This window comes from Eptatretus burgeri, chromosome 12, assembly GCF_056783735.1.
Source record: "Eptatretus burgeri isolate ZD-2024b chromosome 12, Ebu_testis_v1, whole genome shotgun sequence".
In the NCBI taxonomy this organism is placed as follows: domain Eukaryota; kingdom Metazoa; phylum Chordata; class Myxini; order Myxiniformes; family Myxinidae; genus Eptatretus; species Eptatretus burgeri.
Window position 1 is genome coordinate 95640456 of NC_140972.1, and position 17891 is coordinate 95658346.

Below are 17891 nucleotides of genomic sequence, written 5' to 3' on the forward strand. Positions count from 1 at the left end.
TCCATCAAGGATTCTCCTGTACTTTACACCGTCCATTGTCCTTTCTATCCTGACGAGCTTGCCAGTCCCTGCTGATGAAAAGTAACCCCATAGCATGACGTTGCCCCATGATGAAGTGATTTCGGGTTAATTAGGCAAAGGGTTTGAATACTTCTGCAAATGAGAATCATCCGATTTTCTCTGTTAATCTCACCTGTTCACATTTTATAGCTTTATCGCTTCGGACTAGTTCGTGAAGACTCCATATATTAAGTTTGATTTGAAAGCATCATGAAACTAGAACTACGTTGTCGATGGCACACCATCGCATATTCCCGTGCGCACTGCTTTGTCCCATTAACGCCAGGTGAAATTTTATCTTGCAAAATGGATTGACTATTCTTTTCTATTTGATGTGCTTTATGACCAAAGACTTACTATGTTTACTAAATCAGAAGTTATTACAAGCATGTCAACATTTCATGAAACATTAATTTAACACTGTCCAGCAATATAGAACTGTGCATCAATTTAATCATAGGAATGAACTGTGTATAATATTAATTATTCATAATCAATTAGATAAAGAGTAAAACCTGTGACTGTTTGTCTCATGGGGGCCACATAAGCAAGTTCTATATAAAAGAATTTACCATGTACAATGGTAAATACACTTAAATTTTTTTTAAATCGACCCCCATGACCCCAACCCCTGTGGCCCGGCCCCTAGGGGTCATATCAAAAATCCGAAAGTGTTGTGCACTTCCCCATACATATATCTACTATGTCCCAAAGTTTCAAGTTCCTATTTCAAACGGTGTAGGAGGAGTTAAAGGGTAAGACAGACGGACGGACGGCAGAGACAATCACAATATTCCCGCTTTTCTTTGAAAGCGCGGGAATAAAAATCAGCCCCCATGGCCCCACCCCCTCTGGCCCAGCCCCTAGGGGTCATATCAAAAATCCGACAGTGTTGTGCACTTCCCAATACATATATCTACAATGTCCCAAAGTTTCAAGTTCCTATCTCAAACGGTGTAGGAGGAGCTATTTTGACCCCCTATCTGCTAAGCACCCCCTACCCCCCCCCCCCAAGCACCCTCTGATCATCATGTGTTTAAAAAAATATGTTGTTAAATGTATAACTCATGAATATGGTTGATTAACAAAGCTATAAGACAAATTTTTTATCGACCCCCATGACCCCCAACCCCTCTGGCCCGGCCCCGAGGGGTCATATCAAAAATCCGACAGTGTTGTGCACTTCCTCATACATATATCCACTACGTCCCAAAGTTTCAAGTTCCTATTTCAAACGGTGTAGGGGGAGTTACAGGGTAAGACAGACGGATGTACGGACGTACGGACGGACGGACGGACACAATCACAATATTCCCGCTTTTCTTCGAAAGCGCGGGAATAATAAGCTCAGGTGGAATCAAAATGTGAAAACTTTAGAGGGACGTGAATACTTTTGCAGGTCACTGAGTAACATCGACAGTGAAGCATGGTGGAGAGTCAGTACAAGTTTGGGACTGTACCCCAACCAAGTGTTCACTATCTACTCAAAATTGATGGCATCTTGAATGCTGAGAAATACATACACAATTTAATACATCATGCCATTTCTTCAGAAATACACCCCATAAGGTAAGGAAAGATCTTCCAGCACAAAATTGATCTCAAGCCCATGGCAAATGTGTCTCAACTACATATCGACAGTAAAGACGCTGATGGAAACCTTAAACCCATAGCACAGCATGAACAAAGTGAGGTTGTGAACAGTACAATCATTAAGGGCTCATATAGAAACTGAGGATGTCAACCAGCAACCAAGCAACTTGGCTGGATTGTGGGGAATATTACAGGAAAGTTGGAATACTATTCCACAATCACTCATTATAAACTGCACTTCGGCAGAAAAACTGTGAAATACTCCATGTAACCCAAAGGGGGTTCACATACAAAGCAAAATGGTTTCAGCTTGTCACTCTGGACGGATCCCTCAAACGAACCAACCTATGTATTTCCATGGTCAGCCAATGGAAGAGATTTGGTTCTATAAATTTTGGGCCTTACCATCAGCCATTAACTTTCCTGGGCTGAAAATATAGCAAACCTGGCCACCAAACCCAGCTGCGGACTGAGCATCGCTAATCCAAGTCTTTCTTGGAAAATCAGAGCTACTCACAGTCTGCAAGGCCTCTTTGTCTGCAGCTCAATGAAGTTGTGCTCTCGTCGTCTCATTGTCCATTATGGTCTCTCCTGGACTTTTGTGGAAACAAAATCTCAATAGTATTGGAATCTCCCACATTGATGTTGAATCACAGAGTTTGTTGTTCGAACATCACAGCCTCCCTCATTTGTTTAAATCACCCACTGATCCAGCTCCCTCTCCTCTCAGCCCTGTGACCCTCCTCACTAACTCCATCATGTACACATACTGCCAGTTACCCCCTTCTGGTTCACCTTTCAAAATCCACATTTACTGCACACCTCCAACTCTTTTATTCCTCGTTTCTCCCGTCGGTGGACCCACCTCCTAGACGTTGTTTTATTGCACTCTTCCCTCCAGGGCTTCAAACAGGTGCTACACCACCACCTCATGCCATCTCCCATCCGTACCCATAATCCGTATTACAACTACCAGATACCAGTCTACGACGGGTATTGGGAACAGGACGGATCACAATACTCGGTTACGGTAGTTTCTTTGGATGTTTTGCGCCACATTCAACAGCTCAGTTCATATTGGTGGTGTGTCTGGGTGCCCATGGTAGCGTTTGAGACTGGTTGCTTTAGATTATTGGCCTTGACACATAGTGCCGGATGAGTAACACGAATGATTTGGCATATTCATCGTTTCCATATAACCTCCATCAACAGATTAACAACATGGCAGGATAAAAGTCACAAATGCTGAGTTGAACAAACGTCCAGAATTCATGGACTTAGTTAAGTAAAGCACGTCGTCTGGGACCCGGCCGTCGGTTTGCCGCTGGACGCTGCTGATTGTGACGGCATCGATTCCCTCTCTGAAAATTCTATCTATATTCGATTTTTTGAATCCGCTATCACCTACATAAATACATGGAACACATAATGTGAAGATTTCGGAAGTATGAACAGAATATGTTCGGAGAAAAGTGTGTTAGAAGTTCCAGGCTTACGCCCATTATATTACGATTAACTCAAACCTAACCCAAACCTCTTTCTAGTGGGTTACCATTTCCTCCCCTCCCTTCCTCTCTGTTCTCTTTTATTATTCGTTCATCACCTTGCTCATTGTGTTCAACTGTACTGCTGCCAGACGATCAGTGCTCACCCCTCCACCACCTTACTCTTCCATGAGCCTTGGTGTTATAAAGAAAAAGACGAAGAAGTACATTCTTTAAATAATTGCCTTCTTTTGCATTTTCTGTGACAATGCATTGCATCAATATTATACAATCACCATTTAGGATGCAGTTAGTCACTTGTGAATCCTGTAAACGTTAAATTGATCATTTCCAATACATTGAATAAATGATGCAAAGTAAAGGATGTTATAATTCACCAAGATAAGAATAAAAGAGTGGATCAGATTTTCTGGTGCAGCAATCTTCAAATGAAAAATTACTCATCGAGGGACAACTTGGCGAAACGGAACGGCACTCCGTAGAGAACATACCTCCGCTAGACTGAATAGTTTACATGTTGTATCTCACTGATAGGTCAGATCTGAATCTGAATCTTAACCAAAATCGAATCAGATTGTTCTTGTCACCTAACCAACTCTTCCACCTCGTTTTGTCCCAAGTCGTCCACAATTTTTTGAGATATCATGCAACACATAGTTATAGCCCCATCTCTCAATGGTGAAGAATCAGTTGAGAATTAAATCATTCTCGTATCCGGATATTCACCAAAATCGAATTAATTAGTCCTTTTCACACACCCAGCATGTCCAAGTTTAATTCAAATCCGTCCACAACTTTCTGAGATATCATGCAATATCGTTTTTAGCCCCATCTCTCAATGGTGAAGAATCAGTTGAAGATTAAATAATTATTGGATCCATATCTTCACCAAAATTTAATCAATTCTTCCTTGTGGCACTCCCAACCTGTCCACCAAGTTTCTGCGGAATCCATCTATAACCTTTTGAGAAATTGTGTGATGTATCGTTTTTGACCCCATCTCTCAATGGTGAAGAATAACCTGAAAAATTCTTAGATCCGGACCCGGATTCAGATGTTCACCAAAATTAAGCATAGCTGTCCTTGACCGGTCACCTACAATCACAAAAAAAATTCAAAACTATTTCTTGAAAACTGTGCCCAAAAATCGTGTGATAAACAAGGAGAGAGACAGACAGACATACTTGGCAAAAATTTTGTTTTTGCCAATTAACAAACAGTCAGTGACATTAGCGATAGTGAAAGGCAGGTGTGAAGATCGGAGAGTGGGCAGCGAGTGGGGACATGTTCTTACCAATCGAACAACCGACATCATTACATTCTGCAGCCTCCAGTTTCTCCAGCAGGTGCTTGGACACGATTAAAAGGTCTCCAATATTGCCAAACAGAAGGTCCAGGTCTATGCCTTCAACCTGACAATTGCCGTGATGTTAAAAAAACAAAGAAGAAGAAAAGAAAGAACATGCAAATTAACAGCAAGCACGCACATACGCAACTCACTCACAAACCAGCAAAGGAACTTTCTTTATACCTTGGCGAAGGACAAAGCAGGAAGTAACACGTGGACACAAAAATGAAGTTGCTGCACATATGAACGTTCAGTGTCAATGATCTCCTGCACTGCGAGACCCCACAAGTGGTCCTTCTCTGAAATTGGTTCAATGTAGTCTGAGAGGGGAGAGGGAAAGTCTCTTTAATAGAACACGATAAAGGACGTCATCAAGAGACACGTTTACATATCAATTACTCTTCAGGATACTCACCAGAAGCATAAGTCAAGTAATTGATGATGTGGTACGCATACAGTGAAGTGTTGTGAAGTACCCAATCTTTCAGACAACACAAAACTGAGCTAAAGATGCTCCATGTTCCTCAAGGTAATTGCTAAGTGGGGAAAATGTTCGGCCATATGGGCTGGCCACTCGACCAAGGGAACAATTCTTATCATGGAAATGCTGAGGTGTGCGTGTGGTGTGCGTGACTTTTTCTCTATTAATTACGTACATCGATTCATTAATTACGCATGATTGGAATGGACCTTTTGACCCCTTAGATTGCTGAGACCCCATCAAACTTTGAAGACCCTTCAAGACCCCAAAGACCTCGAGGACCCAAAAGTCCCGAAAAGTCCCCGATGACCCAAAAGTTCCAAAAAGCCCCCAAGGACCGAAAAGTCCCCATGGACCCAAAATCCCAAAAGTTCCCAATGACCCTAAAGTCCCAAAAGTTCCCAAGGAACCAAAAGTCTTAAAAGTTTGAGGACCCAAAAGTCCCTGAGGACACAAGAGTCACAAAAGTCTGATACCATGGACCCAAAAGTCTCCGAGAACCCAAAAGTACCAAAGGTCCTTGAGGACCCAAAAGTCCCAAAACTCCCTGAGGACCCAAAATCCCAAAAGTTCCTGATGACCCAAAAGTCTCCAAGAACTCAAAAGTTCCTGAGGACCCAAAAGTTGCAAAAGTCCATGAGGACCCAAAAGTTCCAAAAGTTCATGAGGACCCAAAAGTCCCAAAAGTTCCGAAGGACTCACCCTCACCACAGGCAAGTCGGTGGTCTTTCTGTCTTGAGCGTCTCCTCTCCAGCCTCACCGATCCCCCTCCCTGCTCTCTCTCTGAGATATGTCCAACCAATATTTCCACAGGGGGCTCAAGGTCTGCTAGCAACCCCCTTGTGGTAAAACTACCAAAATCAAGAATCACTGCTCACCTTCACGCTTTCATTCCTCTTGTTTTTCCTGCCTTTGGAACAAACTCCCACACTCTCTTCAATCCCACTCTTCACTCCAGGTCTTCAAAACAGCTGTTCACCACCATCTCGTCTTCTTCCCCCGTCCAAAACCATGATCTTTTCTACCCCCGCTAATCCACCCTAAGCCCACCTCCTTCAAATTCCCTGTTTTCCTTCCTGAAAGTCCCTGTCGTGTCCATCTTGTTTACCCTGTGTTCCCCGCCCCATCCCTCTCCCTTCCACAGATCTCTCATGTCTGTTCCCCACTTTTTTTTTTCCTTCCCTCTCGCACCCCTCTCGTCTCCTGCTCCCCTTGTTGTGCATTTCTGTGCGTTAGCTCTCATACGAGCCTCGGCAGTGTATAAAAATCAAAATCAAAAAAGGACCCAAAAGTCCCAAAAGTTCCTGAGGACCCAAAAGTCCCAATGTTCCTGAGGATCCAAAAACCACAGCATGCTCGGCTTAACAGCAGGGTTGAGGGATAAAACCAAAAGCAGGGTTGAGGGATAAAATAGAGGGAGACTTGGAGGGATAAGGGACATGGAGAAGAATGAGGGCAAGGGGAGGACATGAGGGGGTCGGAGTGGGGGAGGGGGTGGAGACAGCCACAAACTTACAATAACAGAAATGGAAGGAGAAACTGAAAAAACAAAAAGAGGTGGGCTTGGGGAGGGTTAATGGGGTTAGCAAAGATCATGGTTGTGGATAGGGGGGGGGGTAGCGGGTGATCATAGATAATGGCAAACAGTTGTCTGGAAGCCCTGGAGGGAAGATTGAGATTGAAGAATTTGAGTGAAGAGACTGAGGGCATTGGTTGCACAAGTGGGGGGAAAGTTTAACGAATGAATGGAGGGGAGCAGCAAGTCTGGATTTTGGAGTTTCACCAAGGTGTGGTTACTGGCATATTACATGCACACAGCAGAAAACTAAGTTGGAAGGGGGGGAGAGGAGAGGAGAGGAGGGAGGAGGTGGAGATAGAACACAGAAATAGCAGGGGGTAAAATATCAGAAAGAAGATGGTAGAAGACAAAGACTTGTCTGCACAGAAACTCGGCTTCATCGTGGGAGATTCAATTAATTTTGAAGGCCTTGATTTCCCTGCTGTCAAGCCATGCAAGGTGTGAGGCAGGGGAGTCAGCCTTGAGGGGAGAATAGTACTCTGTCAAGCTGTGGATGAAGGCATTGTAGGTGGACAGGAGTTTCCATGTGCCAAGGAAGGACTTTGTGTGATGGAGGATAGTCAATCAGCAGCTGGCTTTGGAAGCCAACTTAGAAATGTGGTTTGCCCAAGAAAGATGATGGCCGATAGTGAGACCCAAGAAAGATGATGGCGGATAGTGAGGCCCAAGAAAGATGATGGCTGATAGTGAGGCCCAAGAAAGATGATGGCTGATAGTGAGACCCAAGAAAGATGATGGCTGATAGTGAGACCCAAGAAAGATGATGGCTGATAGTGAGACCCAAGAAAGATGATGGCCGATAGTGAGGCCCAAGAAAAATGATGGCTGATAGTGAGACCCAAAATAGATGATGGCTGATGGTGAGGCCCAAGAAAGATGATGGCTGATAGTGAGACCCAAGAAAGATGATGGAGGATAGTGAGGCCAAAGAAAGATGGTGGCTGATAGTGAGGCCCAAGAAAGATGATGGAGGATAGTGAGGCCAAAGAAAGATGGTGGCTGATAGTGAGGCCCAAGAAAGATGATGGCTGATAGTGAGGCCCAAGAAAGATGATGGCTGATAGTGAGGCCCAAGAAAGATGATGGCTGATAGGGAGGCCCAAGAAAGATGATGGCCGATAGTGAGACCCAAGAAAGATGATGGCCGATAGTGAGACCCAAGAAATATGATGGCCGATAGTGAGGCCCAAGAAAGATGATGGCCGATAGTGAGGCCCAAGAAAGATGATGGCCGGTAGTGGGGCCCAAGAAAGATGATGGCCGATAGTGAGGCCCAAGAAAGATGATGGCCGATAGTGAGACCCAAGAAATATGATGGCCGATAGTGAGACCCAAGAAATATGATGGCCGATAGTGAGACCCAAGAAAGATGATGGCCGATAGTGAGGCCCAAGAAAGATGATGGCCGATAGTGAGACCCAAGAAAGATGATGGCCGATAGTGAGGCCCAAGAAAGATGATGGCCGATAGTGAGGCCCAAGAAAGATGATGGCCGATAGTGAGGCCCAAGAAAGATGATGGCCGATAGTGAGACCTAAGAAAGATGATGGAGGATAGTGAGGCCCAAGAAAGATGATGGCTGATAGTGAGGCCCAAGAAAGATGATGGCTGATAGTGAGGCCCAAGAAAGATGATGGCTGATAGTGAGGCCCAAGAAAGATGATGGCTGATCGTGAGGCCCAAGAAAGATGATGGCTGATCGTGAGGCCCAAGAAAGATGATGGCTGATAGTGAGGCCCAAGAAAGATTATGGCTGATCGTGAGGCCCAAGAAAGATGATGGCTGATAGTGAGGCCCAAGAAAGATGATGGCTGATAGTGAGGCCCAAGAAAGATGATGGCTGATCGTGAGGCCCAAGAAAGATGATGGCTGATCGTGAGGCCCAAGAAAGATGATGGCTGATAGTGAGGCCCAAGAAAGATTATGGCTGATCGTGAGGCCCAAGAAAGATGATGGCCGATAGTGAGACCCAAGAAAGATGATGGCCGATAATGAAACCCATGAAAAATGATGGCTGATAGTGAGAGCCAAGAAAGATGATGGCCGATAGTGAGAGCCAAGAAAGATGATGGCCGATAGTGGGGCCCAAGAAAGATGATGGCCGATAGTGAGGCCCAAGAAAGATGATGGCCGATAATGAAACCCATGAAAAATGATGGCTGATAGTGAGAGCCAAGAAAGATGATGGCCGATAGTGAGAGCCAAGAAAGATGATGGCCGATAGTGGGGCCCAAGAAAGATGATGGCCGATAGTGAGGCCCAAGAAAGATGATGGCCGATAGTGAGGCCCAAGAAAGATGATGGCCGATAGTGAGGCCCAAGAAAGATGATGGCCGATAGTGAGGCCCAAGAAAGATGATGGCCGATAGTGAGGCCCAAGAAAAATGATGGCCGATAGTGAGGCCCAAGAAATATGATGGCCGATAGTGAGGCCCAAGAAAGATGATGGCCGATAGTGAGGCCCAAGAAAGATGATGGCCGATAGTGAGGCCCAAGAAAGATGATGGCCGATAGTGAGGCCCAAGAAAGATGATGGCCGATAGTGAGGCCCAAGAAAGATGATGGCCGATAGTGAGAGCCAAGAAAGATGATGGCCGATAGTGAGAGCCAAGAAAGATGATGGCCGATAGTGGGGCCCAAGAAAGATGATGGCCGATAGTGAGGCCCAAGAAAGATGATGGCCGATAGTGAGGCCCAAGAAAGATGATGGCCGATAGTGAGGCCCAAGAAAGATGATGGCCGATAGTGAGGCCCAAGAAAGATGATGGCCGATAGTGAGGCCCAAGAAAAATGATGGCCGATAGTGAGGCCCAAGAAATATGATGGCCGATAGTGAGGCCCAAGAAAGATGATGGCCGATAGTGAGGCCCAAGAAAGATGATGGCCGATAGTGAGGCCCAAGAAAGATGATGGCCGATAGTGAGGCCCAAGAAAGATGATGGCCGATAGTGAGGCCCAAGAAAGATGATGGCCGATAGTGAGGCCCAAGAAAGATGATGGCCGATAGTGAGGCCCAAGAAAGATGATGGCCGATAGTGAGGCCCAAGAAAGATGATGGCCGATAGTGAGGCCCAAGAAAGATGATGGCCGATAGTGAGGCCCAAGAAAGATGATGGCCGATAGTGAGGCCCAAGAAAGATGATGGCCGATAGTGAGGCCCAAGAAAGATGATGGCCGATAGTGAGGCCCAAGAAAGATTATGGCCGATAGTGAGGCCCAAGAAAGATTATGGCCGATAGTGAGGCCCAAGAAAGATGATGGCCGATAGTGAGACCTAAGAAAGATGATGGAGGATAGTGAGGCCCAAGAAAGATGATGGCTGATAGTGAGGCCCAAGAAAGATGATGGCTGATAGTGAGGCCCAAGAAAGATGATGGCTGATAGTGAGGCCCAAGAAAGATGATGGCCGATCGTGAGGCCCAAGAAAGATGATGGCTGATAGTGAGGCCCAAGAAAGATGATGGCTGATAGTGAGGCCCAAGAAAGATTATGGCTGATCGTGAGACCCAAGAAAGATTATGGCCGATAGTGAGGCCCAAGAAAGATGATGGCCGATAGTGAGACCTAAGAAAGATGATGGAGGATAGTGAGGCCCAAGAAAGATGATGGCCGATAATGAAACCCATGAAAAATGATGGCTGATAATGAAACCCATGAAAAATGATGGCTGATAGTGAGGCCCAAGAAAGGTCATAGTTTTTTTTTTGTGGTGAATAAGAGATCCAGTGGTTTGAGAGTAAGAATACTATCGGGTTGTGCGATACTTGGTGTTTGAAATGTTGGAAGGTAGAAATAAAGTAAATAAATATATAATCCAATCCTTTATCATCAAGACTCACTCTATCGAGTGCAGCCTGTGGCTGCTGGTTGCATCATTGGTTGGGACGCGGCTATGCCGCTGATGCAGTGTCCCCCTTACCATTGCACTGATACTCATTTTGCCGACCTTGGAAGAATGACAGCCTGTCAGCCTGAGTCAACCTCCTGGTATATTAATTCAGCGGCCCAACGGGGCTTGAACTCAGGACCCTAGGGTCCCAAGCTGCTACCCTAACCACTAAGCCAACACCAGGCTTATCAAGACTCACTTATAATGATTAATGTATCATTATACCGTTATGTGCAAGTTTCGTTTTTCTGAAATCCTTCACATCTGGCCATTGCCTAAGCCAGAGCTGAAGAAAGTTTCCATAACAAAATGCAAAATAAGCACAGGGTGGCTGGACAGGGAAAGAGCCGGCATAGTGACTTCCTGTGCAGATTTCCTTCCTGAAAAAGGTGGTACAAAAACAAACCACCAGAATGGAGATTTCATACAAAACACCTGCATCTGTCTTCATACATGTCGTGAGATTACATGGAATACAAGGAAATTTTGCACAGGAGGCGGCCATTCGGCCCATCATGCCTGCACCACACCAAGACCAGATAATAAATGCGTCAATACCCCTTCCCTTCATGTGCAGCCTTTTGGTTGCTACACTCGTACTCATTTCACCGACCTCAGAATGATGACAGGCTGAGTCAACCCCCTGGTGTTAATTCAGCAGAAAAACTGGGCTTGAACTCAGGACCCGAGGATCCCAAGCCACCTCCCTAACCGCTAAGCCAACACCAGGTTGTTAAGATTTGTCCCTCCAACAGGGGCATGTTGCTTTCTTCGAGTTAAATACAAAAGTCATGTCAACCATGAGTTGGATTCACAACTAAGTAATAAAACAAGTCTTGAGGGTGTGATGGCTGTGTAGTGTCAACTGGGAGCACTGTATCAAAGGGGCGACTTATTTATGAATTCAATGAGGTCAAGGTTCATGGGTTTATGGGTGAGCTCGTTGATGAATGGTGTGTAATCAAAATGTCGAAACAACAATGTGAGTGACAGGCCAAATGGTTTCTTTCCATGTCTGGGTTTTTATGGAAAAAAAAAACAACAAAAACAAACCTGTTTTTTCTATTTAAAGATTAACAATCCCAGTTCTCATATGACTAGTTTCTGGACTCTGTCCTGCAGGCCTTTCCTCCATCTGGTCAACCCCCCCCCCACTCCACACCAAACCCCATCCCCCTCAGCCCACCCAGGTTGCATGCCCACACCTGGTCACCTTCCACAATCCCTCCATCTCTCCATTCTCATCTGTGGAACTGACTACCAGTGTCTGTTGTATTGTGACCCTCCATCCAATCGTTCGAGAGTGTTACCAATCATCATGTCATGCTCTCTCTCAATCTACCTTATCCACCCTGTTCTCTTCCTCTCTCGTTGAGCCCTCCCTGTGCCCACTTATTTTCTACCACTCATTTGTGATATCCATTGTCTACATGCTCCATTGTGGTCCTCTGCTCGTCTGTGAACCAGCTGCCTTACATGGTTTTAGATACTCTGTGAGAAAATATTTCTGTATCAATCACCTATGTAAATTGGAACTATTACCTATATGTTAACACCTTGATGACACTGTGATGCCAGGTCATCTATTCAAGTTCAATTAAGTTTTCCTGAAACGTTTTTGACTTGCCTTTTTAACAAGACTTGGGTAGTTTCACCTCAATGTCAAAGAAGTCATGTGTCATCACGTGTGAGACTATGGAAAATACTACTGCAGAGGAAAGCGATGAGAGATGAGAGATGAACAGAAGACAAAGAGTCCTTGATGAAGAGCCTTTCGATTGTTCCTGGGTGCAATTCCTCGAGGCTCGTGGATTTAAAAACTACAGTGAGATGTACACGGCGCTTGTATCGGACAATCCGACAGAAGTGCACCGCCGATTGCCAATGTCTCGAGGTGAGCATCAGTGCTTGTTCACAACTCAGCTGGTCTGTTTGTATTCCTTCTCATAGAAACAGAAGTACGAGGAAACGTGTGGCATTTCTCCATGGAGCAGAAATGGTGATAATAGATGAGTAACATTTTTCACAGATGGTGTCAAAGCACCTGCCAAGAGCATCTGCAGATGTTTCCAGTCTCGCCAGGAATGCATTCACATGGATCGGTGGCAGTGAGTGGGAGGTCATGTCGTGTTCCACCGTTACGCTTCACTATTTCTCTCTCTGTTCCGGCAGAATCATCAGTCAACTCCACGCCCGTAGAATATGGAACAGGACTGTCCGCAGGGCTGGAAGGATAACCTAAAAGGTGTGTGGACTCCCCTCTGAGCTATCTACCATGGGCTCGAATCCCACGACACAGCTATAAACTGTCATCCCGTGTACTATCCTATAAACATCCTATAAACTGTGTGTTTCACAGGCAGGGTGATTCATCAATGCATGTGCAGCCCCTCGGATAGACGTTAAACTGGGCCTCTCGTCTGCCAGCATTAGTTGACGGGCGTTAAAGATCACATGGTGTCCTTTGTGAAGAATAGGCGAGCTCTTGCCGACATCCTGAACAAATTACAAATTCCGACACACTCAGTCGAGTATCCAGCGTCAGAGTGGTGATCCGTCCAAGATTGTAACCCGAGCCACAAAACCGCTTCAGCATAACTGACACTCTCTCGAGAGCATAGTACACAAGAATGTCAGCAGGTTACTCACGACGCAGAATGAAAATAGCATTGAACAAAACAAACAAATCCGCACCAGTCATCAATGTGAAAAACAGATTGTGAACAGACTTTGGATTGTGAACAGATTCAGTGTTTGCTGATGTCAGGAAATTTTCCCCCTTACTGTTTATTTAAGTGCCATTAAATAAGCTTTGTACAAAAAAATGAATAACTATCATCAACACCTTCCTGAGAAAAAGCCTCCAATATTAAAGTTGCTCTTTTCTGGCAAGATGGTGCCCACATTCAATGCGTCCCAAAGTGGTTACAGATCAGGAATCTGAAGTTGAATGAGATTAGTGAGGAAAATGCCATAGTTCTTGAGCTGCTTCCAAACCCAAAAACTGATGATAAAAGGATACGAGTTAGTGCCAATGTACAGTTAATTAAAAAACAGCATGTTACAATTCATGGGATCAGGTGCAATTGTGTCACCTGGGGAAAGCCTTCTGAATGATGAATAAATTGACGAAGAACTTTGACACTCTTCATAAATATTTTCGTACCCCGTGTCCTCCATCCCCTCTTGTGATTGCGTGTCCTCATTGGGGAGACCTGCAGCACAAGGGAACCATGACTGAAGTTGCACTCTCACCTCGTAAAACACACACACACACACACACACACACACACACACACACACACACACACACACACACACACACACACACACACACACACACACACACAACCTCATCATCAACTGATTTACTAGTAAACCATGACGTGCAAGCATTGGCGTTGCAGTCAGAGACATTGCATACCAGAGGGAAAACTGATTTGTATTAACAGAAGCAGAAGTAGCAGTAGTAGTAATAGATAACCCATGAGTATTCCTCAAACGCTGTTTTAGGTAAAAGGCAGAAATTAATTTCCTTATATCCATGTAAACAAGCACGTTAAGTTGGTGATATCATCTTAATTTCATGAATTTACGAAGCTTGGCTTTTATTCTTGACTACAAACTTCCATGCTGGTACTTTGCTTTCAGGTATCACAGGACACCGGTCCTTCCAGAAACGGTAATAAAGCGGTTCTCCTGTTCACATTCAGTAATGAACTCCAAAGGGTCTCACGGTATCATTCGAACTGCCGTAAGCTTCATCTATAGTTACACTAATCCCACTTACAGTCTACAGTTTCACAGAAAAGGATCCACAATGTACAATACTGCAGACACGAAGCATTGCTTCATCCACAACCCCATAGTAGAGAAAGAATTATGCATTCAGATAGTTTATTGTAATCATCTCCAGAAGGCCTTTTAGAATGCCTAGAATTTTAACCACGTTGATTCAATCCACGGAGCAGCAAAGATTGCGTCTCCAATGCCAACACAACATTTTGGATATCTGGGATACCAAACATAAGAGAAAAAGCTTTTACTCATTGCAGAGAAGAAAATTTCTTAAAACTCCATGGGCTCTTGAAACCGTGCAATGAGCCAGGACACCTTACACAGTGACTTGCTGCTCGTTGTAAGCAGTTTCACTTTTGTCTGTTGATCCGTTGTGCTCTTCCATGAGCCTCGATATTGTATGGAAAATTATAAAATGACATCAACAGTTTTTATTGACCCTTTGGTTACCGACCAGAGTTCCAGTCCCACTCCATAATGTTGCAACAATCAACAATAACGATCTTTGTACCATCCATCCATCCATTGGGACCATACTCTGTGCAGAGCGTTGGTGCTGCCTAAGCAGTCTCCTTGGCTATTGGGCACAATCCTGGACGGGTCGCCATTCCGACACTGATCTTTGTAGAAAGGGCAAACCCAAGGAAGAACTAACATTTTTTCCAGTCAAGGTTTTCTCGGTGGATTCATCATCCTGAACCCATACCATTTGATATTAGCTTGGGGGCCACCCAGAATTTTTCCTCAAATTCAAGATGGAGGCCAAAAACCAAAAATTGCCACCAAAATTACCTTTAGGAGATTTATACTGCCTCGTAGTGTTTCCTGTCAAGGTTTTTTCAGTGGTTCTGTCATCCTGAACATATATCCTTTGAGATGAGCTTGGGAGCCACCCAGGATTTGGCCTAAAATCCAAGATAGCCACCAAAAATCAAAATGGCTGCCAAAATTAAATTAATTAGGTTTATACTGCCTTATAGTTTTTCCTGTCAAATATTTCTCAGCAGTTCTGGCATACTGGACCTATAACCTTTAAAATTAGCTTCAGGGCCACCCAGGATTTGACCTAAAATCCAAGATAGCCGCCAAAATCATCTTAATTGTATTCAAACGACCTCTTAGGTTTTCCTGTCAATGTTTTCTCAGTGGTTCCACCATTCCAAACCTATGTCCTTTGTTATTAGCTTGGAGGGCACCCAGGATTTGGCCTGAAATGCAAGATGGCCATGAAAAACCAAAATGACCACCAAAATTACCTCAAAAGTGATATTTTGTCATATTTGTCCTCCAGAATGTTCTGTTCTCGGAAAGCAGGGTTTAGGGGCTGTGCAATAATTATGGGACCTGGGGGAGGGAGAAATTTCCGGATGGTGTGCCATTGTCTTGTGAGCCCTTCTCTACAATCCATGGGGATTTGATAACTGAGACCACAATCAACCAAGAAGTGAAGGTCAGAGGTGGTCCAATGCAAGGCGGATACAGTAGCAATGAGAGCACAGACACATTTGTCAAGACCAGTCATAGCATGGCTAAGATCAGAGCTACACTGAAGGAAAGGCGAAATATCATCACCTCCTCAGTCCACAAGGAGACCACAATAGCGGCCCAAATACACCATGAAAATATGGTTCATAATGTCGTACTTCAGGTTGACAAATACTTCAACCCATTCCTGAATGGTCCCGCTCATCATATGAAGACTGGTGTGTACATAGATTGTGATGTTGTAAGAGGATTGATGTCATCCGCAGAAGCTGGAAAACAGAAATACTGTATAAAGAATTTGTTGACTTGAGACTCAAAGCCAGTGGGGAAGAACGAGTCAATTTCTCCGACGAGATTACCAAGTTCAAGATAAAAACCAGGATGGAGAAGGCCAAGAAAGACCCAAAAGAAGACAGACAGGCTTTCGGTTTACTGGTAGGCAAAGCAACATCTTCAGAAGAGGCACATTCATATCCCTTGACTACTGTCCCACTAGCTTGAGCCACACCAGAGAGAGATTTGAGACAAGGTTCAAAAGCAGCATTGAGGAACTACCTCATAGAAGAGTCTAGTCTGAATCAGTCCGTGAGAACCCGCCACATGAAGGAATTGGCTTATAGATTGAATGGCTGCTGTGAAATCTGTTCCTGCTCAGCAAACTTGGGGAAAATATGCAGCAGTCCTGTTGAAATTTTGCTTGCCAGCAAGTGACTCCAAACCACAGCAACTGGGAATCATATTTGATTCATACAGTACAGCCACAACGAAGGAGCTCGCTCAACGTCGCCGTGGCACACCTGGAAGAAGAACTCACATCACAAGCTCTGAACAGGACATGCCTAAAGGGAAAGATTGGGACTCGTTTCTGCAAAACTCAGAAAATAAGACAGAACTGATTAGATTTCTAAATCGATTACTACAAGACCGATGCTGAGAGATCCAAGCTGAAAGTTCCACTAACTGTGACAGAGGAAGATAATACCTGGTTAATAACGCAACTCAAAATCGAGATGCTCGACTCCTGCAACCACCACGAAGCTGACACCAGACTCATCCTCCATGCATCCAAGTCAACAGATCCTGTAATTGTCAGGGTGACAGATACAGATGTCTTTGTTCTCCTGACCTATGCTTATTCTGTCATTAAACCATTACAAGAATGGATGATGAAGATTGACCGTGAGAGGTATGTTAGCGTCAAAGCTCTAACTGACCGATTTGGTGACGAAATGTATCAAGCACTTCCTGCCTATCACAGGATTACAGGGTGTGATACAACCTCTTTTCCATTTGGTGTTGGTAAAGTAAAACCACTGAAGAAGATGAGGAAACTGGGAAAGTTCCAACTCCTCTCGCAACTTGGCATATCGCGCACTTCAGTTGAAGACATAGCTGATGTTAACACCTTCTTTAGATCCTGCATGTATGCTGGAAGTGAACATGAAGAGTATGTGAGAACAAGGATCAGAATGTACGACAAGCAGAAAGTGAAATCCAGTTCAAGTATCTTTCCAGATGAGAGTAGCACCAATGAACACCTCAAGAGGAGCGATTTACAAGCTTTCAACTGGTATCAATGTCTGAAACAAGATATTGAGTATCCTTCAATCAAACACAGAGGTTGGGAAGAAACGGAAGATGGTCTTCGGTCAATATGGTTCACCTGCCCCCAATTCCCACCAAGCCTTTCGGTGACGAGCAGCAGAAGAAGGTTAATACTAGGTAAATATACATTCATTTATAGTAAAGCTATGCAAGGTGTCCATTTGCTGTTTCAGACTTGTTTGTCATTTAGTAATACAATTCACAGCCTTATATTATCGAAATCAATCTGACAAAGCATTCAAATCATTTCTGATCATACAGGTGACATTAATTATGATGCAGACACAGAAGATACGAGAAACACAGCCCAGCCATCAAAGAAGAAGAGAAGAACGAGACCCAGCCATAGTGAGGACAAAGGAGACGACAGCGCAGGATGGGACGAGAGTACTGGAAGTGACAGCGACAGCATTGAAGAGCAGTCGGCTACCTCTTCTGGTAGAATGAGAAGTCCACTCATCTGACTCACAGACGGACAGTGACTTGGATAACAGCGAATGAACATTAACTCTGGACTTGCAGTTCTATCTTAATTATGTGTTTGTATC

The 17891-nt window shown here is 44.4% G+C and overlaps 2 protein-coding genes across 7 annotated transcripts in view; one reads left to right on the forward strand and one right to left on the reverse strand.

Annotated features, from left to right (window-relative positions):
- Positions 1–17891, reverse strand: part of LOC147016185 (rho guanine nucleotide exchange factor 37-like) — an 83640-nt gene that overhangs the window by 30602 nt on the left and 35147 nt on the right. For 5 of the 6 annotated variants that reach the window (XM_085848966.1, XM_085848964.1, XM_085848967.1 and 2 more), the window contains exons 3-5: positions 13551–13670; positions 4690–4826; positions 4453–4570 (exon numbers count right to left, since the gene is read on the reverse strand). In XM_085848966.1, coding sequence (XP_085705092.1) covers positions 4453–4570; positions 4690–4826; positions 13551–13670 — 375 coding nt within the window. Of the gene's footprint in view, positions 1–3256; positions 3305–4452; positions 4571–4689; positions 4827–13550; positions 13671–17891 lie in introns of those variants that run through there. The other variant, XM_085848969.1, reaches the window with a different exon arrangement.
- On the forward strand, positions 16887–17807 carry LOC147016186 (uncharacterized). Its single transcript, XM_085849199.1, has 2 exons — positions 16887–17460; positions 17605–17807. The coding sequence occupies exons 1-2, from the start codon at positions 16902–16904 to the stop codon at positions 17805–17807; spliced, it is 762 nt and encodes a 253-aa protein (XP_085705325.1). The 5' UTR covers positions 16887–16901.